The 22174-nt window shown below is 40.0% G+C and overlaps 1 protein-coding gene across 1 annotated transcript in view; it reads left to right on the forward strand.

Moving 5' to 3' along the window:
* ULK4 (unc-51 like kinase 4) overlaps positions 1–21646 on the forward strand; it is a 426845-nt gene extending 405199 nt beyond the window's left edge. The window contains exons 35-36 of the mRNA XM_065398954.1: positions 17089–17177; positions 21583–21646. Coding sequence (XP_065255026.1) covers positions 17089–17177; positions 21583–21646 — 153 coding nt within the window. The remainder of the gene's footprint in view (positions 1–17088; positions 17178–21582) is intronic.
* The last annotated feature ends 528 nt before the right edge of the window (positions 21647–22174 follow it).

The following is a 22174-nucleotide window of genomic DNA, read 5'->3' on the forward strand; positions in this document are numbered from 1 at the left end:
GATGCTTCAGTGGAAAGTGCAAGAAACCCTACATTATGCGGTTATGGGAATACTACCCCCGCAAAGAAAGTTTGTGTCAGTGCATTGTATCAGAGGATCTCAGAATGTTTTCAGGCTTTCTTGTTAGCCTCGGAGAATCTGCATCAGTGTACACAGACATTTTAAGCAGAAATTGCCAGATTTCAAAGACTTTAAAAAAGTCCATAGCAGTAGTTTTGAATAATGGTTGGTGCAATTCTAGTAAGACAGAAATATGTTGTTTAACACAGCCATCATCTATGTTGTAATCTAATTTATATACTTTTTGGGGAATATAATAGCCATTGTATGAAATTTCCATCTTTCTTGATAGTGATAGATAGTCCTCAGAAACAGATGTTCTTCATCAATTTACGAAGAGGAAAAACAACATAAGGAAGGCAATCAGTCCTTGCTACTCACAAAAAGTTACAGTTAGACACAGAACTAGCATATCTCATCCAACCTCCTATTGTAAGATGAGATAATAAAATTTTCTCACTTGTACAGAAAGAGGAAAGGTTATTGTAATGAAAAAGTAACACACTAGTCACTTTATTGACATTCTTTCAGTAGAAGTTTTATGATGCTTTTTAGGTCATCCTGTCAGAGAACAGGAAACAGTTACCATGTTGCTTAGGTGGCCAGGCAACACAGAAAATCACGAACAATCCATAGTCTAAAATGTGCTTGTACAAAGCATTTGTTGAACAATTATGAATAGTGATAAATTATAAATAAAAAGAATGTATTCACAGATAATGGAACAATGAGCTAAATTCACTGAATAAATAATTAGTTGTAAATTATTCATCCAGCTCTACACCAAAGACCAAAGAAGAGCTCCAAGTTCTGAGGCCCCTAAAGTGTGACAATGACTATCCCTACAAAAATGCAGAATGAAACAGTTATTTAGTCATTTATTAGCCTTTTCCCCTGCCATATGTATAAACGTAGAAGAAATTAAGGTCCAATATCTCTAGTCTGGAACTTGGATGTAACTTTTCTTTCTAAAATGATTTTTTTCAGTTTAGTTCTGGTGAAAGGAGCTGGCCTTGCAACCTTACTAAACCCTTTTTGGGTACGTCTTCACTACCCGCTGGATCGGCAGGTAGTAATCGATCTATCGGGGATCGATTTATCGTGTCTCGTCTAGACACGATAAATTGATCCCCGAACGCGCTCCCCATCAACTCCGGAACTCCACCAGAGCGAGAGGCGGAAGCGGAGTTGACGGGGGAGCCGCGGCCGTCGATCCCGCGCCGTGAGGATGCGAGGTAAATCGATCTAAGATACGTCAATTTCAGCTACGCTATTCTCGTAGCTGAAAGTTGCGTATCTTAGATCGATTTCCCCCCCCCCCAGTGTAGACCAGCCCTTTCTTTCGATGGGTTAGACAAAACAGATACAACAGGAGTAGTGGTGGTGCAAGCTTCCCCACGTTGTCCGGACAGGGTGCCCAAATACCTTGACTTAGAGGACTATCTTTAGTGGTGACATGTTAGTTCAGTAAAAGCAGCAAAGAGTCCTGTGGCACCTTATAGACTAACAGACGTATTGGAGCATGAGCTTTCGTGGGTGAATACCCACTTCGTCAGATGCATGTTAGTTCAGGTTTCATCTCTATTCATTCCTTGGCCTCTCTTCTAAGAGTGCCCATTTTGTTAGTGGTTTTGTGTTGTCTACGTGTGTTGACAACAACTGGAATGAGACCTTCACCTAATTTCATCAAACGGCCATCAGATGGTGGTACTTTGGATAACTATCATATTGGATTGGAAATCAGCAATTTAGAAATGAAAGATTCAATATCTCATTATTAATCCCTTGATCCACCCAGTTCCCCTGGGTGCTGTTTTAGAAGCCTAATCCCAGTCTTTCTTCAAATTTTTGAAAGCAATTGGTCTTAATTACATCTCTTAGAAGATAAGACTTTTTCTGCTAGTTAGCTCTTCAATAAAAGCAGGTGAGCTAGAGGCTTTGATCATACAGGTATTCTTTTAAAGTCAGATCTAGTCTTTTTAGATTTTGTTTTTGCATGTCTGATAGTATGCCAGAAAGTAATCCAAATAGTATGTAAAATAAGATTAATGTCTTCAAAAATGAAACTCGGAGCCAAATTTGATTGATTTGAACAATGAAATAGTGCTATAAAACTGTTCTTTAATGTACAAAATTATTTCTAACCTGTCAGAAAGATACTTCCAGGTACCTTAGCTCCAAGGAGAAGGATCACAGACTTGGTAAAATCACAAAATTCTTTTAAATTGCTAATTAAGTATCAGACAACAAAGCCCTGCGACTCTACTAAGATTCTTTTTAAAAGTGTGAATGCTGCTTGCCTGACTACTTTCCTTAATGGATTGGGCATCTCCATTTTCTCCTCTCCTTATCACCTGACCTGGGCATTTACAGGTAATCTCTAACTGCTCAGTTTGCCATAGGGTGCACCTTAATAGTGATGGATGAACCTTCTTGGATCTTGTTGCAAGTATTGTGTCTCCTCATTGTTTCATCAGCCTTTGACTGGCACAATAGTGATATCATTACATTCAGTCAATAATCTTGACATGAAGTTATATTGTGGCTAGGGTGACCAGATGTCCCGATTTTATAGGGACAGTCCCGATTTTGGGGTCTTTTTCTAATATAGGCTCCTTTACCCCCCACCCCCGTCCTGATTTTTGAAAGTTGCTGTCTGGTCACCCTAATTGTGGCACATTGGCTTTGTTCTGAAGGGCAAAGTTACAAAAATGGTCATCCTACCATGGTTATAGGAGCAAAATGCAGGATCTTCTGGCAGATCTCCAAATACTCATTCGGGATCCAGTAATGTTTGTCCCATGTCTATAAATGAGTACAAATTAAGGGTTTCCTAAGAGTGGAGGATGAAAGACTATTTACGTCCACGTGTCCCTCTGGTCTCATTTTCATAACCATGATAGTATTTAAATCATTAATACAATCGGGCTAAGTGACTAAACTGCCATTTCTCATTTATAGGAACACCCTGTTCATAATAGTTGTGCAATAATGAATACAAAACCGTGGTGCAATTAGCTACACCTCAGCAAAAATGTTTTTACATGAGCAATTTATTCTGAAGCTGTTTTTTAAAAAAAACCACTATTTTATATGTTAAAAATGCTTTATTCAGTATATGTACATATTTATTATGGGGTATGCCTCATGTTATAACTTTCGTTTTTTCCCCCTCACAAATAGAAAATTAAAGGAAAAAAATGCCTCATTCATAACTTGATTTAAGTTGCAACTGAAAGTCATCACACTTTCTGTGCATAGCTCAGTATAATTGTCCATCTCTGTACATTTGAAGCCCATGATTGCATTAATGGTAGTGTTGCATGTTATGAGTGAGGTGCAGTTACCAAAGCTGTGTGGGTGAAGCTTGCCATAGCATTTACATACATTACGATTGTTTTAAACCAGTGTCATCAGCCCCTCACTTTCATAAAAATTAAATTCACCCACAAAATAAGAACAAAAAAGTCCACACATACACAAAATAAGAAAAATTCTTCTTCGAGTGCTTGCTCATGTCCATTCCAATGTAGGGGTGTTTTTACCGCAGTGGTATCTGCCAGGTCAACTCCAATGTCCACTGGAGTTGCGTGCCCATAATGCCTGTATAAAGGGTCCTGCTGCTCAGCCGCCCCCTCAGTACCTTCTTACCGCCTATGACAGTCGCTGGAACTTCAGCTCGTCCTAGCATTTTCCCCGCAAGTACTCCTCTCAGTGGACTTTGTTTTTTCTTTACTTGTACATAATTCTAGTTATTTGTAGTAGTTACGTTCCAGTTGTTTAGTTCGTTAGAACCCCACTCAGTGAGAGAGGCAAGCTTTCAAGCTTACTCAGAGCTCTTCTTCAGGTTTGGGAAATTTTCAGAGCATCACTGCTAAATACAAGGTGAAACAGATTGTTTAGCATAAGTAGTTAACACATATTTCAAGAGACCATTCAAGGTGAAATGGCTCATTAACACCCCTCCAGTCATAGGTAGGAAAGGAAGTGGTGGGGGTGGGGCGGAGGGGAGAGAGCAGCTGTGAGGCAGGTTGTTAGTTGGCTATAGATTGTTGTAGTAAGCCATGAATCCAGTGTCTCTATTCAGTCCATGATTTTTAGTGTCTAACAAAGTTATGCATTTAAGCTCCCAGGCTCATAAATTCACCCACAAAGCGATCACTCTATATCTGACCTATCAGTCCTCATCTTCAAAGGAAACCTGCACAGCACTTTCAAAAGACAAGCCTGAGAGCTTAAATTCATAATTTTGCACTGCTGTAGTGCTTTAATAAAGACACTACGGGCTTGTCTACACTACTGGCCGGATGGACGAGCAGCGATCAATCCAGTGGGGGTCAATTTATCGTGTCTAGTATAGATGCAATAAATGGACCGCCGATCGCTCTAGTGTCGACTCCGGTACTCCACCTCAATGGGAAGCACAAGGGGAATCGACGGGAGAGCGTCTCCTGTCAACACACCGCAGTGAAGACACCACAGTAAGTAGATCTAAGTAAGTCGACTTCAGCTACATTAAAGTGTGTAACTTAAATCGATCCCCCCCCCCCCCCCCGTATTGTAGACTAGCCCTACTATGCTGACAGGAGACCTTCTCCCAGTGGCGTACTTAATTCAGCTCCCCAAGAGGCAGTAGCTATGTCGACAGGAGAAGCTCTCCCATTGACATAGCACTGTTTATCCAGGGAGGATAGGTCGGTGTAACTACATCGCTCAGGGGCGTGGATTTTTCATACCCCTGAGCGACGTAGTTATACCAATATAGGTCTGTAGTGTAGGTCTAGCCTACGTTTCCCAGACCTGAAGAAGAGCTCTGTGTAAAGCTTGAAAGCGTCTCTCTCTAACAGTAATTGGTCCAATAAAAGATATACCTCATCCACCTTGACTCTCTAATATCGGGTACGACAAACACTGCATACAATAGTGGGAGGTCAATAAGACGGTGGCATTTGGATGGATTTGTTTTTCCTGTCCTCACTGGTTATGCAGACTCCATTTTCCCTAACTCCAGCTGCCAAAAATGTTTCAGAGCTCTAGTGAGATGCCCTTCTGTCTATGCTGTTAATATAAAATATCAGGTATTTGGCTTTGTCCTTAAACTAAGCGAGGCTTCACTCTTGCAGGCCTTCTTTTATTAATGGTACACAATACATTGCCATTCTTGTCACTGGTTAGTATCACTTTGGACTTGTCATCCTTGTATCTTTTTTCTTCTGGTTGATTCAGTCCTGCCAGGTTGAGGGGCTTGACCTTTCTTTCTACCCATGACAATAAGCACCTGTTGTGCACGTTAGAGGTGGCAGGTCATGACTAGATAGAATGAAGATGATTGCACTTCATTTATTACTGCCTGTATGAAGAGAAAAAGGTGATTTATGTTATTTCTTGTCATTACAAGTAATTATTGGAAATCATTGTACTTGTCTTTGTGTCCTTTTGTTGCAGCAAAGAAACTCTGCAGTGTTTACATTCACTAATGCCTTGCAAAATGATTATAAAGAGCAGTAAAATGGCATTGTGTTGGGGATAGCTGTAGGGGTCTGTATGTCACACTGAGAACTGCCTGGAGCTAGGACTCAGCTAATTGATAAAGGAATAGAAAAGCCACCGGCAAATCTGTTCTTCTCAGTCACAGATTGGAACTGTGATAAAATCAGCCCTGTGGGGGAGGGACAGGAGGGGAGAGAATGGCTGTGGAATCCTAAAATCAGTATTTGCTTAATGTCACTAAAACAGCAGCACATGTAGATGAGGTGGGCCATGTGGAATCCAGCCACACCACTGATAAAAAAGGAAATGCTACAGCGACCTTAGGTAAAGGAAAGATGACATGAGAGCTCATTTGTTTTTTACCTCTTTTCACAAAATATTGAGAAGAATCATTTGTAGAATGTACTGATATTGTGGATGACAGGGATGTGGGAGAGGGCAAGCACAGTCAACATGAAGCTTAATGATCTCTATGGTAGCTGTGAAACAACATGGCTGCAACCTGGCCTGTTGCCCTACTCATTCTGCTGGATATACTACATCATGTATTCCAACAGGACACTGTCCACGGTTTTATCCGTAAGCACTATATCTGTGGAAATATATCTATTTCTGTGTAGAACTGGGCTGTTGCTTTCCATCTTTGTTCGTTTGTTTCTTTACCAAGCTGTATTGACATGAAAGGGTTCAATTAATGCATAAAGGCTGCCATTAATTTATGACACTAAGGAAGAATCAAATGAAGGAGACTTTATCCTACTTTCACTGAGTAACAAGGAAGTAAAGAGCAGTCTTTATTTCAGTAGCTGGAATACTACAGGCTTATGTTCCAGTAGAAGTTGCCATTCCTTACCCACTTGTTTGGAATAAAATCATTTTCCAGAAGCCCTCTAGGAGTTGGCACTGCTCTGGCATTTGAATAATGGGAGTTGGTGTGGTTGTGAGTAAATATGAGAGCTGGCCCACAAAGCAGCATTGATGTTGTCAGCAATGAGAAATATGGTCTCTCTCTTCTTGGCTGAATGTTTCACTTTGGGTTGTACAGTGAAACTGTCTGATGCTGAAACCTGATATCTTGTTTATGTTTGAGTCATAATTTCAACCCAGTACAAATCCCTGTGTCTATCACAATTGTTTTTGTTGTGGAGCACTTCTTGCCTTAATTCAGTGCTGCTGTGGGAACAAAAGAACTGCCATGTTCGTTTGGTGTTTCACTGCACTGTAATTTTACATAGTGCAAATGCTGCTGAGATTGCCTTGCTGTTATTTGTTGTGCCCATCACCATTACTTCCTTTTGACCGCTTCTCTGTAATTACACAAGCATGATTTATTGGCTGCTGTAAAGGTATCTAAATACAATTTGGCTTGTTTCAAAACAAAACAAAACGTAAATTAGCCAAAATAGTCCTCTCAAAAGTCAGTCGAGACCAAATGATTACCTGCTTATTCTTTGCCAGCCAGGCAAAGAATAAACACATGACAATAAACTAGAGTAGTTTTCAAGACTCCATTTGTTTTTATGACAGTTTTCACAATTTTTTGGAAATTGGACCATTACCTAAAATATAATTTTCTTAGAAATTGGTGTTTTAGAGACTGATATCCCTCCCCAGTCATCTCCATATTTAGTTGGTGGTGGTGGTGGTGATGGGGTTTTTTTTGTTTGTTTTTGCTAAAGAGCACAAATCTAATCACATTTTAAAGAAAATATTTAGACATAACTTTTGTCCTTTTATCAGAATCTTTAAAGGACTCTGTTTGGTACTTAATGAAAAGCTCAGGAGTTCTATTTCCAAGTTTTATGAGCCCTTGGAAACTAGGGAATGTACATATATTTCCTAATGATCCTACTGAGAAAGGAGTGTATAATGCTTTTAATATTTAGCCCCAAAATCATAGCCTATAATGATTTTCTAACAGATTTTATCACTCTTGTTATTCTTATTTTCCCCCACCCCATATATATTTTTCATAATCTTCTTTAGTTCTCAACATGCCTCATCGTCTTCCTACTCTTCTTTAGATGGTAAACCTAAAATGTCAAGTCAAGTTAATGTACAAGCTTTTAGCTCTGGAGTCCTGGGTTCAAATCCAGGTTAGGACTCATGTGAAAATGAGTTTTCTGATTGTTCTTCATCCCTAGTGAATATTAATAATGTCACAGAACTGCCGCTCACTCTCAGCCAGTTTGGCTTTCTGCTCAGGAAAGGCTAAGGATTTAGGTCAGGCTTGAAATGCACTGGGGAAGCTTGCACAGCATCTGGTCACGCTATGCTCTGCTGAAGCCAGTGCTATTAGTCCCTCACTTTCATGAGTGCCAAATCAGCATTTCAAAATGAGAGAGAATGGAAGATGCCAAGCTGGAGAAGCATCAGATTCCTTGACAAACTGCCACTGCCCTGCAGTTTTGGAGATTCGTCTGGGTCTCTTGTGTAGCACAGGAATGTCCTCTTGGATACTGTTGTCCTTAGATACTCAAGCATTTCTTAATCGCTCACTCACTTGAATACTCCTGCAGTACAGTAGTCATTGGCTTTTCCTACGGTGAGAATAGGAGATATTTGTCATAGCTGTTTGGTAATGGTTATTACTATTATTTATTGTATGTATTTATTTATATTGGGGTAGCACCAAGTCATGGACCAGGGCTCCATTGTGCCAAGCGCTGTACAATGCACAAAAAAGATTGCCCTTACCCCCAGGAGCTTACAAGCTAAGTATGAGACAAAAGGCAGCAGGTGGTTACAACATATAGGCAGGGAATGCATAAGGTAACAATGAGACAGAATGAATCAGTGTAATTAGTAGTGGTCATAGCACGTGAGCTGCCTAACCAAGTTCCAGCTTTTCTGCAGACATCACAGAAGAAGAGATTTTTAAGGAGAGATTTGAAGGAGGACAATGAGGTGGCTTTGCAGATGTTTACAGGAAACTCTTCCAAAATGTAAGGGGTAGCATGGGAGAATGCATGACAGTCTTATTTGAAAATTGAAATTTTAACCTGAAGGTTGCTATCATTGGTCAAATAGATGCAGGGATCAACATCATATAAAAGACAGTAGATAGAGCAGGGATAGGCTGTGGAGGGCCTTAAAAATGAAGATGAGAAGTTTGTGTGTGATGCAATGGAGAAGGGGGCACCAGTGGAGGGACTCAAAGTGATGGGGTCAAATCTATGAGCCAGGAAAATGATCTTTGCAGCAACATTTTGAATGGAGATAAGTGACGCAAAATGAGATTTGTCAAGGACAGAGAGGAGGTGGTTGAAGAAACCAAGACACAAGAAGATGAGGGATTTAGCTATGTGGGTGGAGAGAAAAGACCAGATCTCAGAGATATTATGCAGAAAAAAGAATAAAATTTAGACTCGGCCTGGACCTAGAGAGAGGGCTGAGCTGAAGGTAACACCCAGGGTATGGGCTTTGGTGACAGGAATAATGGTGGTGGTGTCCACAGTGACTGTGAAAGGATGGAGTGAGGAGGGCTTGTGGGGAAAGATTAAGAGCTGTATTTTGGCCATGTTGAGTTTAAGCTGACATCTGGACATCCATGAGGAGACATCAGAAAGAAAGGCTGGGATCTCTGTTTGGATAGAAGAAGACAAGTCTGAAGTGGAGAGGTAGATCTGTGAGTCATCAGCATAGAGATGATAGTCGAAGTTTGTGGATGAGATCACCCAGTGATAGGGTGGCAAATGTTTACTTTTTACTCTGATATTACTCCTTTATGTGTATCCTAGGGAACACTGCACCACTGTATGGGAGTTTCCTACAACCCCCTCTAGACAGTCTGTAACAACATATATTTCTACTATGAGCAGGAAACCTCAGACTCTTTTTGTCAATTAACAATTGCAGTTCACTTATATTGGATGCAGTTATTATGGACAGTAGGTAAGAAGAGACACAGAGAGATTCCCCTAACCAACTAAATTAAATTGAACACTTTTAACTCACTGTTATAATGGACAGAAACTGCAGTAATAATGGATATTTTCTGGGTAATAAAGACATTTGTACTTCCTGAAGGAGAGCAGAAAACAGTTGCCAGTTAGCGATTTTGTGACTTTTCAAGATTTGCAATAACCATGAGGTTAGTCTCTGTATATGTTTATGAATATTGAGGAAGAGAAGGTACATTCAAATTGGAGGATACAAAGAAAGATCCAAGGTGAAGTAGCATTCACAAGTGTAGTCCAGCAATTCCCTTTCACTCACCCCAACAGTCCCGAAGTCCAGCTGACTTTCAAAATGTCAGGGAGCTGCTATAGTCACAAGTTACCACTGGAAATTGCTTTGAATTCATAATAAAGATGTCTGTGTACACACACACACGCACACACACATAAATGAAAAGGAAGCAAGATAGGTAGGATGAAATATTGGCCCTATTGATGTCAAAAGGAGTTTTGCCATTGACTTCAATGAGGCCAGGATTTCACCCATAAAGAGCAAAAAAAGGTGTTTGAGTTCTTGAAGCTAAGCTTTCTGATGTAGGTTTATTGTCACAGATACCGGCTTGTTTTTACATGTATTTACAAGATCTGAAAGCCACAAAGTCTTTCTAATCTGTGTAGATGGAGTACATGCCTATAATGATGTTTGCCAAAGAACACCTGGAACACTCATGCTTTTATAATTTTCATTTCTTGTTTTTATGGTCCATCAGCATTGCCCAGGCCTGTTCATAGAAGCTGCCAATTAGTAACACAAACTAAACCTGCTCAACTTGCTTTGCTCTTGCCACACATGCATTTGTATATCTCTCTCCCCATCCAAAATATTAACAGAGAAGAGAGTAGTAAGAAAATGCATAGTGCTGCGGGGGAGTATCAGAAATATTTTCTCAAGTTCCAAATTAGTTCTCCTGTATCATAGGTAGTAAAGACAAATGTGAGCCATCCCAATGAGTACTATTTCAAACAGCACATGCAGTTGGTACATTATGTTTGTACAATTTTATAGTGTGTTAAGAATTTTGTTTTTTTCTCTTTAGTCAGTAATTGAGTGTGTCTGAGAGTGTCCCTCTTCTGATCTCCAAAGGCTGTAGACCTCTCTACCACCATTTTAAAATTATAACAGTAGGGACATGCTTTGTTGATGTTCCGAATAAACAGATGCTGCTGGTTTTTGAAGTCTATGGTAAGAACAATCATAGTATGTGCAGTTCTCTCTGTCTCATGGTAGGAGAAAATGCAAATAGAAATATCTACCAATAAATAAAATATCATGAGACGTGTTTGCAAACATTGTACTTCATCCTTGCTGTCCCTCAATTCCTGGAGCTGCCAGGGGCCAGTCTGGGCCCTGACACAAGTAGATCTTGAAGCCACAAGGACTACTGTAAATTTTGCCCACAGTAACAGCTTCCAAGGGGCTGTTATACTGGTCAGGTGTCGAAGGCAGTGACTATGTCACAGACAACCTCTTCCTTGGGGGCGGGGAGGGGGAAAGTCCAGGATGGAGTGGCAGAACTGGTTATGCTGATACCAAGCAACCCATAGATTCACCAGGGGAGTTCACAGTTGCCTAGTTAGGGCAAGTTTTACAGGCCCTTTCCACCACTGGAGCAGCACAAAGACTTGTATCAGGGTTGTGAACCTTGCCCAGTACTTACTGACAAACAGGGAACACGCTTAGTCTCTGCAAAAACTTAGTTTAAGACAAGGTACAACAGGTGGAGATGGCAGGGAGAGGTCAGGGTAACAATGTAAATAAGATTGCAAGCTGTTTGGGTCACGAGCTGTGTGTTTGTACAATGCCTAGCACCCATTCTGTCTGGAAAAAGCAACAGAGAGTCCTGTGGCACCTTTAAGACTAACAGATGTATTGGAGCATAAGTTTTCATGGGTGAATACCCACTTCGTCAGACGCATTCTGTCTGGGGCTTTTAGGAATACTGTAATACAAATAATTATGCAAACTTAAGGTCTCTCACCATCCTAAGACCAACTATACAGGCCTGAAGAAAGGAGGAGTATTTTTATGTATATAAAAAACATGGACAAGATCAAGTGACTAATCAATTTTCATTTTCTATAAATGTATGTGGTGTCCTGAAGATGCCCCTGTCTCATGAATGGTTCTGGGCTATAAGACTGAAAAGCAAAGTGGTTCTGACCCTGTTCCATATGAATTGTGAGTGGCAAACTAGGTGATATGCTTTATTTAGTTAATGTAGTGCTTATGAGAAGATGCAGGACTGACAGCCTTGGAGACTGAATAACATACAGACGCTCCCTGGGTTACGCAAACCCGACTTACGGAAATCCGGATTTACGGAAAAAGTTCCATAAGTTCCGTAAGCTTTTTTTTTTTTTTTTGCATAACTGTCGGAGATACATTCCCGACTTACGCAAGGCATTCCGGAACGGAACGCTTGCGTAAGTCGGGGAGCTTCTGTAGTTTCCATAAGTAGATGTGACATGGGCAGCATGTGCCTGTAGTTATATCAGACGCATACAGTGAAGATGTACCTGTAATTATCAGACCTCGAGGAAAAAGTATGATGACATACCATTATGGGATCCACGTAAAGTGCCAAACTGGTAAAAAGAGAAGTCCAAGGTGCATGTGCAATGGTGCACTTATATTTCTGTATGCAATTACTGCAATGGCTTGTGAAAATCAGTCATTTGGCAACAGAAATGAGTACTTAGACACCTAAATATCTGTTTGTATTTGCAATTATTTGCATGCATAATATCCATACTTGTGAAGATAATTTGAGTGCATCTGAATATGGTTCTGGGGTCTTGCTTGCTTTCTGATTTAAAAAAAAAGCTGGTAAAATAAGTTTTTAGTGTGAAAAGGCCCCTCTTTGTTTACCCAATTAACAATTTTGCATTTTCTCACCATATCAATATAATTTTCCTACACAGACAGCAAGCTTGCAACTCACTTTAAACCTGAACATGGCAGGAGAAAGCCATCCCCTTCAAAAGAGAGGTTAATTGATATTGAAGTGACTCGTAAATTAAAAGTCGCAAGTTGTGACAAATTGGAGAAAACAGTTCAGTGTCATGAAGCCATAGACCTTAAGAAGAGAAAAGATTCCTTATCTTTCCAGATAGTGTAAAACTATGCCCAGTTTTTGCAATTGTCTTGTTCTGAGAATCAAACTGGACAAAAATCAATGTGAGTTAAATCAGAACTCCGGCTTCACTCAGCTCATTAGCACTGTAATAAAGTGCTTTCAATCATTTTTGTATTTCATACATTTTCCTGCATGCTAAATGCACTTGTCATTAGCAGCATTGTATTACCTGAACAGCTATTCTGTATTTTAGGAAATAATTATATTTACATATCAATTATGATGTTCTTTATGACTCATCTTTGCTTAATAGAATTGAACAGAGAAAGCCTGCTGTTTGGTTATTAGCTTCATAAAGAAAAGTCATTTTGAAATTCTTATTAAATTGCAATGAATGTACAACTAAACTGAGATTTAATTACAATTTTAATTAAAGGAACAACTACTGATTGTAAGTCATTGAACAATGTCTTATAACCCACCACAACAAAACACCATTATTAAAAGAGACCTTCAAACTATTTGTTAGGAACATAATGAAACCCTTAAAAATAGAACAGGTCAAGTCACATGGAGATGTGTGGTGGAAGAAAGAATAAAATGTGTGAAAAAAACGCTTGTAATGTTCTTATTATACATATTGTATTAATATTTATTGTCATCTGAAAACCACAGAGAAGACAAAAGATTATGATTATACATCAACTTTTCAATAAGAGTACAGTATATTGAAAATTGTTTTTGTCCTGGTTCTATTAGCTAAAGAATGATTCCTGAGCTCAACCAGGTTTTTTCTACATAGCCTTTACATTAGGAGAGATCTAACATCTTATGTCTCAGCAGCCCTCTAACAACTCTTGGAACAATAAAAGTTGGTAAAGCTAACTTTAAAAAAAACCCAGTTTGGCAAAAGCAAATTGTATTGCTTGTTGTCATAAGTAAGACAGTACTGGCAAAAAGATAGCCATAATACTGGCAAGTGCTATCCAAGCTACAGCACTCCGCTCAGCCAACTCACCTCACACCTGATCTGCAACTTCTCTGTTGTTACAGTATTGATCCTCTTCCAAGCTAGTTGTGTGACATGGATAAATTTCCTAATGGAGGGTGAAGCACATCATTCTGTGTTCCAGTTATCAAATTTAGACACGGAAACCCTATTTGCATGGCAAATCTGTACACTCAGGTGCTATTGGACAAAAATTGATCATGTATGTTTCTCAAATCTATTTGAAGCCTCTTTGAAAATTTGTCCCTTAAATTGGTTTGTTTTGGTTGGTCTCGATTTAAAATGTATATAGGAAACTAACAAAGCTAACAGTTCTTCACTAAAAAAAGTGAATTGTGACCAGTTGCTTAACACAATATTAACAAGGCAGAAGGAACAAAAGCCAGAAAAGGAAAAGAATACTAAGATAAGTTAGAGGTAGTAAAACCAGCAGAGCCTAATGAAATTCACCCTATGGTACTTAAGGAACTAGTTGAAGCAATCTCAGAACCAATAGTGATGATCTTTGAGAACTCATGGAGCAGATGGGTGAGAGCCCAGAGGACTGGAGAAGGGAAAACACAGTACCTATCAATAAAAAGAGGAACAAAGAGGACCCAGAGAATTATAGACCAGTGAGCTGAACTTTTGATACCTGGAAAAATACTGGAACAAATTATTAAACAATCAATTCATAAGAACCCAAAGGAAAATAGGGTGATAAGTAACAGCCAACATGGATTTGTCATGCCAAACCAGCCTACTTTTCTTTTTTGATAGTTACTGGCCTACTGGATGGGGGAAGCTACAGAGGTTATATATCTTGATTTTAGTAAGGATTTTGACATAGTCCCACATGACATTCTTATAAGCAAACTAGGGAAACATGGTTTAGACAAAATTACTATAAGGTAGGTGCATAACTGGTTTAAAGATCACACTCAAAGAATGACTATCAATGGTTTACTGTCAAAGTGGGGGGACGTATCTAGTGGGATCCTGCAGGAATCTGTCCTGGATCCGCTACTATTCGACCTTCTCATTAATGACGTGGATACTGGAGTGGAGAGTATGTTTATAAAATTTGCCGGATACACCAAACTGGGAGGAGTTGCAAGCACTTTCCAAGACAAGATTAGAATTCAAAATGACCTTGACAAATTGGAGAATTGGTCTGAAATCAACAAGATGAAATTCAGTAACGATGAATTCAAAGTACTACACTTAAGAAGAAAAAATCAAATGTGCATCTACAAAATGGGGAATAATTGGCTAGGCAGTAATACTGCTGAAAAGGATCTTGGAGTTCTAGTAGAGCACAAATTAAATATGAGCCAACAATGTGATGCAGTTGCAAAAAATACTAATGTTCTGGGGGGGGGGGGGGTATTAACGGGAGTGTCGTATGTAAGAGACAGGAGGTGATTGTCCCACTCTACTCGGCACTGGTGAGGCCTTAGCTGGAGTATTGTGTCCAGTTCTATGTGCCACACTTTAGGAAAGATGTGCACAAATTGGAGAGAGTCCAGAGGAGAGCAACAAAAATGATAAAATATGAGGAAAGGTTAAAAAAAACTGGGCATGTTTAGTCTGAACATTCAAAATCCACTACGTTAAAAGATCGTTAAGATTGCAAGGTCAAACACACAAGTGTTAGGAAATGCCAGAATGTATGGTGCCCGTGCAACCTTAATTCAACTATCTCCTGCATATGGATGATTATACAGCCTTACCTACATGATCACAAACATTTTTCCCCACAGGACTCCTGCCTCATTCAGTGCATAGGATGGTTGGTGCTCTGGGATTGAATCAGGGTTGTGTGGTGAATGAGGCTGGTGTCTGTGGATCCCTGCCTCAGTAGTTGCACAAGTTGGAAGGTATGTAGTGAGTGAGGGAGAGGATTGAAGGAAGAGAAAGGATCGTCTTGTGATTAAAGCTGTTAAGAGCGAGAAAAGTGTTTTATAATTTTGGTTGGTCCAGTGTGTCATCTTTGTTTAGAGTTCTATAATTCAGAACACAAACTACAAAAATATTCTGTATCTCGAGGATGAGAAATAGAGGTGGATTACTGAACAGTAAATTGAGATGTTCTGATATAAACCTCTAGAGTGTAGAAAGGCTGAAGTACTTGTGGTAGCATGAGTACCTGAGGATGGATTTGTACATAAGTAATGAATTTGCCGTTTTGTCCAATTAGTGGGAAAGATTTTAGTTAATGCAAAGAAGACCCCGTTCTTTGTATAGTGTAACTATAGGCTGTTTGGATTACAAGTGCAAGTGACACTGGTGTAGTAGGATAAATGTTGGCACAGCTTCTGGCATGGTGGCACGAGTAAATACAGCTTCTCTCTAGCTTTAAAAAAAGAATATTTGTAGGCATAGCGGCCTATGCCCGATCAGTGTTAAATAGGGCCAGCCGTGGGATGTTATACATTATAGCTCCCTGCCAAATTTTAGGATTCAAAATTGTGATTTCAAGCAGTAACTTCTGAATTGTTAGTGGCCAACCCATATCCTTTGCAGGTGGCAACCCATATCCAGATTTTAGTAATTTCCTGGGATGTATGTGGAATGTACCAATAGTGCTCCTTAAGCAATTTGTCAGGTATTCAATGTCCACCATGCGAAGCATGTGATTCCATTTCATGTCACCCTTTGACCTTCCCATCAGCATGATTAACTAATCAGGAAATGGAAAGCCATTTGCAGCTTCCTGGTACATCAATAGTTATAGTTCTTAAGAGTGGGAAAACAGTAAACTGGTCATTATAGAGCACTGTGATAAAACAGGTACAACACTTATAGGCGTTACTAGGTCAGCTGGAACCAGCGTTAATCCACCATAAAAAGGCTTGCAGGATTTGCCATTCATTTTTATGTTGTACAGACAGTAAGGTAATTATGCTGCTGTGTGCATTTAGTGTTTCTTATATCTGATAAGTGGTAATGGTCCCATCAGGAAGGAACAACTTGTATGAGCAATTCCCACAAAGCAGTGATTTTAAACCAGCCTCCTCGATATGCCCATAACAAACCTGACATTTTATAATCCAGATAAGTAACCTAACCTGATACAAGGCTGACTGTTCATTTTCCCCTCAAGTGGGGGAAAAAATGATTTTGTCCTGAAATTTTCCCTGAAGTTCAAAATAAATGGATATGCTCTTAGTTGCATTGATAGTAAAAATGAAAACCAGTTACTCAGGGTTAGTGGACTGTGATCTGAGAATTTTCACACATGCAGGGATACAGAACAAGAATGAATCTTGTTTAAGACACTTTAGACATTCTGCAGTTAAAATCCAATCTTGTTCAGTAAAGGGGTTTACTTTTGTTGGGTCTCTGTAATGTCACATTCCATTTAAAACTGTAACAATTGCTATAACTTGTTTCTGTCCTCCTCCCTGCTTTCTCCTCTGCCCCTTCCCTCCCCCCCCCCCCCCCCCCAAAAAAAAGACAAAGAAGAATTTCTCGCTAAGCCTTTGATAACTGTTCTTTCTTTTCATTCCAGGTAACTTCAAACAAGAAGCACTCCGAGAGCCTGAAGAATGATGGTGACAGTCTTATCCACATTCTAGGGAGACTGGCCCAAACTGCCAGGTGAGTTCCCTCAGGCTTTCAGGAATTTCCAGGGCTGAGAGCACTCCCCTCCCCTTTTGTCTGAGATGGTCTTCTCTTGTAATCGCCTCATGTGCACTACAAGCTTCTCCTGTTACCAGCCCTCCCCTCCCTTACACTCCTGTCCTCAAAACTCCCTTTATTCAAAGCTTTCTTGCTTTTTTTGTTGCTGCTGTTGCGGTGTACTTTGATCCCAGATGTGGCTAGGCCATTGCTCTGTCAACACAATCTTTTTTTCTGTTTGTTAACAGCTCACCTCTTCATAACCAGATACTGGTTTATTGTTCTCCCGTACAGTGTACTGGCAGCACAACATGGCTTTGTGTCCTCTCAAAGTAATGGTGGTGGTAAAAGCAAAATCCTTTCAAATGTACAGCTGAGGAGGACAAGAAATATTCTTCTAAGAATGCCGGCTGTCTTTCAACTAAGGCTTAAAACTGAGGTCCTGACTGCTTCTGAAAAGTACCTTGGCATTCTTTGTAAGGATAGAGGTGTTAATCCCAGTAGCCTGGTCAAATCAGAACACTCTACCTACCTAATTCCCCTTGCACTCTCAAATGGACACGTTTTTGTTCCCTTCTCCTTAAAATGTTGTTCACTGCTGCTGTGAACTGCTAGGCTGCATTTCACTGCTGGGTGAAATGGTTCCCATGTAAAGTTTATAGATGATTTTTTGCAATGCTTTGGGAATCTTCCTGGTGTCCTTTGTGCACATAAATGCAAGCTTTGTATAAGTCAATGTTGTAGGCTCTGTTCAGGCGTGGAGTTATGAAAATTGGCCTCTCAACTCTATTGTAGAGTAAGTTGTATTATTTTTTGGAAGGGGGGAGATGTTTGGGGAAATGTAACAATCACTGGTACCGTGATAGAGGGGTTTGTGAAGTTGTGGGATAGAAGTGGTGTGGAGAAGGAGACAGAACTTACCATAAATCAAGTTTTCAGAAATCTGCTGCCCCTCTTATGTATTCAAGTGCTGAGTTGCATTTCCTATTATCAACTACATTACCAGAGTGAAATAAAATGGCAACTCCCCCTAGCGCCATCAGCTAAAGAGACAGTGACAAGTTCTTAAAATTCCTTTTCAGTCTTTGCTGTAGCATTATTATTTATTTAGTTAACTACGGAATTATAATTCACTCCTGAAGTTTTCCTTTAACCCTTTCTAATCTTTGTCTCAGCTTCCTCTAATTGTTTTAAACTTTCTTTACACAAGAAACCAGACACAACTATTTATTTAGGGCCCTCCTCAGTGCTCCTTGCTCCAGCAAAAATGCCCACTGGGTTAAATCCTAAGGAGTATAGAAGCTCCTACCCCGCCTGACCAATCCCAAGGATGGTCAAACTGGCACAGTAGTTGTGGAGCAACTCGTCAGCTGCCCCGTGGTCCAGCACTGCAGCAGCCACAACAGGTCAACGGGAGCTCATAGAAATGAAGTCCTCTCCCTGTTCACCCATCCTCTATGGAATTTGCTTCTCCGGGACCCTGGAGACTAATGCTGTCTTGTATAGATTCTAAGTTGCTACAATCGAGGTGGAGCAACAGGAAGGGCCTGAGAATTTGTGGGCTCTAACCCCCTTCAAAGATGGTTTTTTTGAGCATAGGGGGTTCTGCAATCTCTTCTGTATAGGTTCCCTCTTTCCCAAAATGTTTGCCAGTGCCTAATAAACTTGGCACCAGTTTCTCAACCATGCTTTGAAACCTCCAAGCTCCCTCTGCCCAGCTGGGCTGTGCATCAAACTGGAAGCATTTCAGAGAAAGCTACCACTAATGCCATGGACCTATGCCTTTTTTCTAATAGTCTAAATTTAGCTGCCAGACCTCTCCTATATTTATGCACAAGATTTAGCTGATATAAGAATTTCATAAAGACAGGTTGTAGTCCTTTACAAAATCTCCTATGACAGTGGAGGGAATGAGAAAGGCCCTAATAGAATAACATGTTTGTCATGTTTAAATAGAGAACTAACTGTGCTTAGGTGCTCTGTCTGCTGCCTCATAAAGCAGTTTTGCCAATCCCTTTTGCTGCTACCTCCTTAACCAGTAAGACACAGGGAGACCGGCCAGCTAGAACCACATAGAATTCATTTCATCTGTTCATTTTGCACTTCAAGATTTGTGCTCTTTTGCTATTCACTTTTTCAATACAGAGGGTGAATTAATTTAAAGAAAGATGTTCAGCTGATAAGGCTTCTGGTTTATACTGCTGCTCAGTAAGAAACTCCTTCTAAAAAGAAGGTACAGATCAACAACTCAACCAGTGTGGTCAAATACATGTTCTTAGTCATTCAGTTGATGCATGTCACAAGTTGAAGCCAAGGAACCAATGAATCCCTATTGACACACTTTTACAGGGCAGGAAAAACTAAAGGTCAAATGCAAAACTAAGGTTGAAACTATAGTAAAGAACAAAATTGTCAGACACATAGATTAACATAATTTGTTGGGGAAGAGTCAACATGGGTTTTGTAAAGGGAAATCATGCCTCACCAATCTACTAGAACTCTTTGAGGGGGTCAACAAGCATGTGGACCAGGGTGATCCTTTGACAAGGTCCCTCATCAAAGGCTCTTAAGCAAAGTAAGCTGTTATGGGATAAGAGGGAAGGTCCTCTCATCGATCGGTAACTGGTTAAAAGATAGGAAACAAAGGGTAGGAATAAATGCTCAGTTTTCAGAATGGAGAGAGGTAAATAGTGGTGTCCCCTAAGGGTCTGCACTAGGCCCAGTCCTATTCAATATATTCATAAATGATCTGGAAAAGGTGGCAAAAGTTGCAGATAATACAAAATTGCTCAAGATAGCTAAGTCCCAGGCAGACTGCAAAGAGTTACATAAGGATCTCTCAAAACTGGGTGACTGGGCAACATGGCAGATGAAATTCAGTGTTGATAAATGCAAAGTAATGCACATTGGAAAACATAATCTCAACTATACATATAAAATGATGGGGTCTAAATTAGCTGTTACCACTCAAGAAAGAGATCTTGGAGTCATTGTGGATAGTTCTCTGAAAACATCCACTCAATGTGCAGCAGCAGTCAAAAAAAGCTAACAATGTTGGGAATCATTAAGAAAGGGATAGATAAAAAGACAGAAAATATCATATTGCCTCTATATAAATCCATGGTACACCCACATCTTGAATACTGCGTGCAGATGTGGTCGCCCCATCACAAAAAAGATATATTGGAATTGGAAAATGTTCAGAAAAGGGCAACAAAAATGATTAGGGGTATGGAATGGCTGCCATATGAGGAGAGATTAATAAGACTGGGACTTTTCAGCTTGGAAAAGAGACGACTAAGGGGGGATGTGATAGAGGTCTATAAAATCATGACTGATGTGGAGCAAGTAAATAAGGAAGTGTTATTTACTCCTCATAACACAAGAACTAGGGGCCACCAAGTGAAATTAATAGGCAGCAGGTTTAAAACAAACAAAAGGAAGTATTTTTTCACACAACGCAGTGAACCTGTGGAACTGTTTGCCAGGGGATGTTGTGAAGGCCAAGACTATAACAGGGTTAAAAAAAGAACTAGATAAATTCATGGAGGATAGGTCCATCAATGGCTATTACCCAGGACGGACAGGGATGGTGTCCCTAGCCTGTTTGCCAGAAGCTGGGAATGGGCGACGGGATGGATCACTTGATGATTACCTCTTCTGTTCATTCCCTCTGAAGCACCTGGCATTGACCACTGTCGGAAGACAGGATACTGGGCAAGATGGACCTTTGGTCTGACCCCATATGGCCGTTCTTATGTTCTAAGGTCAAGGTAGCCCATAGTTGCAGTAACTGTTTCACTAGGTCAGCAGTGCTTTGTGTGGGGTAAACACCCAATCACAGGTTGGAAGACTATTAGCAGACAAGAGAGGTAGCAAACCACTGCACTCACTGATGGAGGCAGTGAACTGGGTCTGAAAAGTCAGCACTATGTACAGCAAGAACAATTCTGCCTTTCCTGTAGCAGGTTAAAAAAAAAGATGCTTCAGCAGAGCTGCCTCCATGTGCTGACAGACAGACTCTACCCCACAAGGAATGTGCATGTGAAAAGACGACAAAAATTTGAGGCATTTTTCCACCAAACTATTGAAGAAAATGTAATAATTACATCTTCCCTTTTTCAGAGTGAGACTTAGCAGGGCACCAAGCAAGCAGTTCTGTAAACATGAACTCAAGGGATCACACTGATAAGCATGACTTGCTACATGTTGAAATATCCATAGTATCCTAACAGAAAATTGGTTTACACAGGAGTTATCCAAAGTGGATTCCCTCATCAGGCACTTTCCAGCACAAGTGAAAGTCTCATGTGTAGGACAACTACAGAATTTAGATGAGGTGTTTTACCTTGAAGATTACTATCTTTGTTTTCTTCTTTCCCAGCTCCCATGCGGATATTGCTGTTGCTTCCTTGGCTTTTGAAATTCTTAGAACAGTTGGACGCTAAAAGATCAAGGCTACCAGATCAATCATCACTCCACAGTCCTGACTGAATGCACAAAACACTGGCATGGTGAATTCCTCAGTCTTGTTTTAGGATATTTATGAATGAGTATTGTAGTACGAATTTGGTAAGAAATCTAATGTGTGTGTATGTATTCACTTTCTTATCTGTATAAGAATAGGGAAAAAGTGGGGGAAAACTTGCTTTTAAAAGAATGAGCATTTGTCCATTATCTTGCTTAAATTAGCACAACCTACAGTTGAAGGGATTTTTTAAGTGTCCTACAGCCATGTACTGAAGAATATAAATTAGAAAAATTCCATTTCTTTCACAGATATGTTTAGGGGAGAAGCATTTTTCATTCCACCTAAATTGTGGTATATTTTCCAAGTTTTTGTTCAGAAGTAGAATGCCTTAGCTGATCATCCTCATTTGAAACATCACCTATAACAAACTGTAGAATACTTTTGCACATGTAAAGATTTCTGAAGTGCTTTGCAAATGTTAATGACTCAATCTGAAAACACTGCA

The sequence above is a fragment of the Emys orbicularis genome, chromosome 2 (genome assembly GCF_028017835.1).
Source record: "Emys orbicularis isolate rEmyOrb1 chromosome 2, rEmyOrb1.hap1, whole genome shotgun sequence".
Lineage (NCBI taxonomy): Eukaryota > Metazoa > Chordata > Testudines > Emydidae > Emys > Emys orbicularis.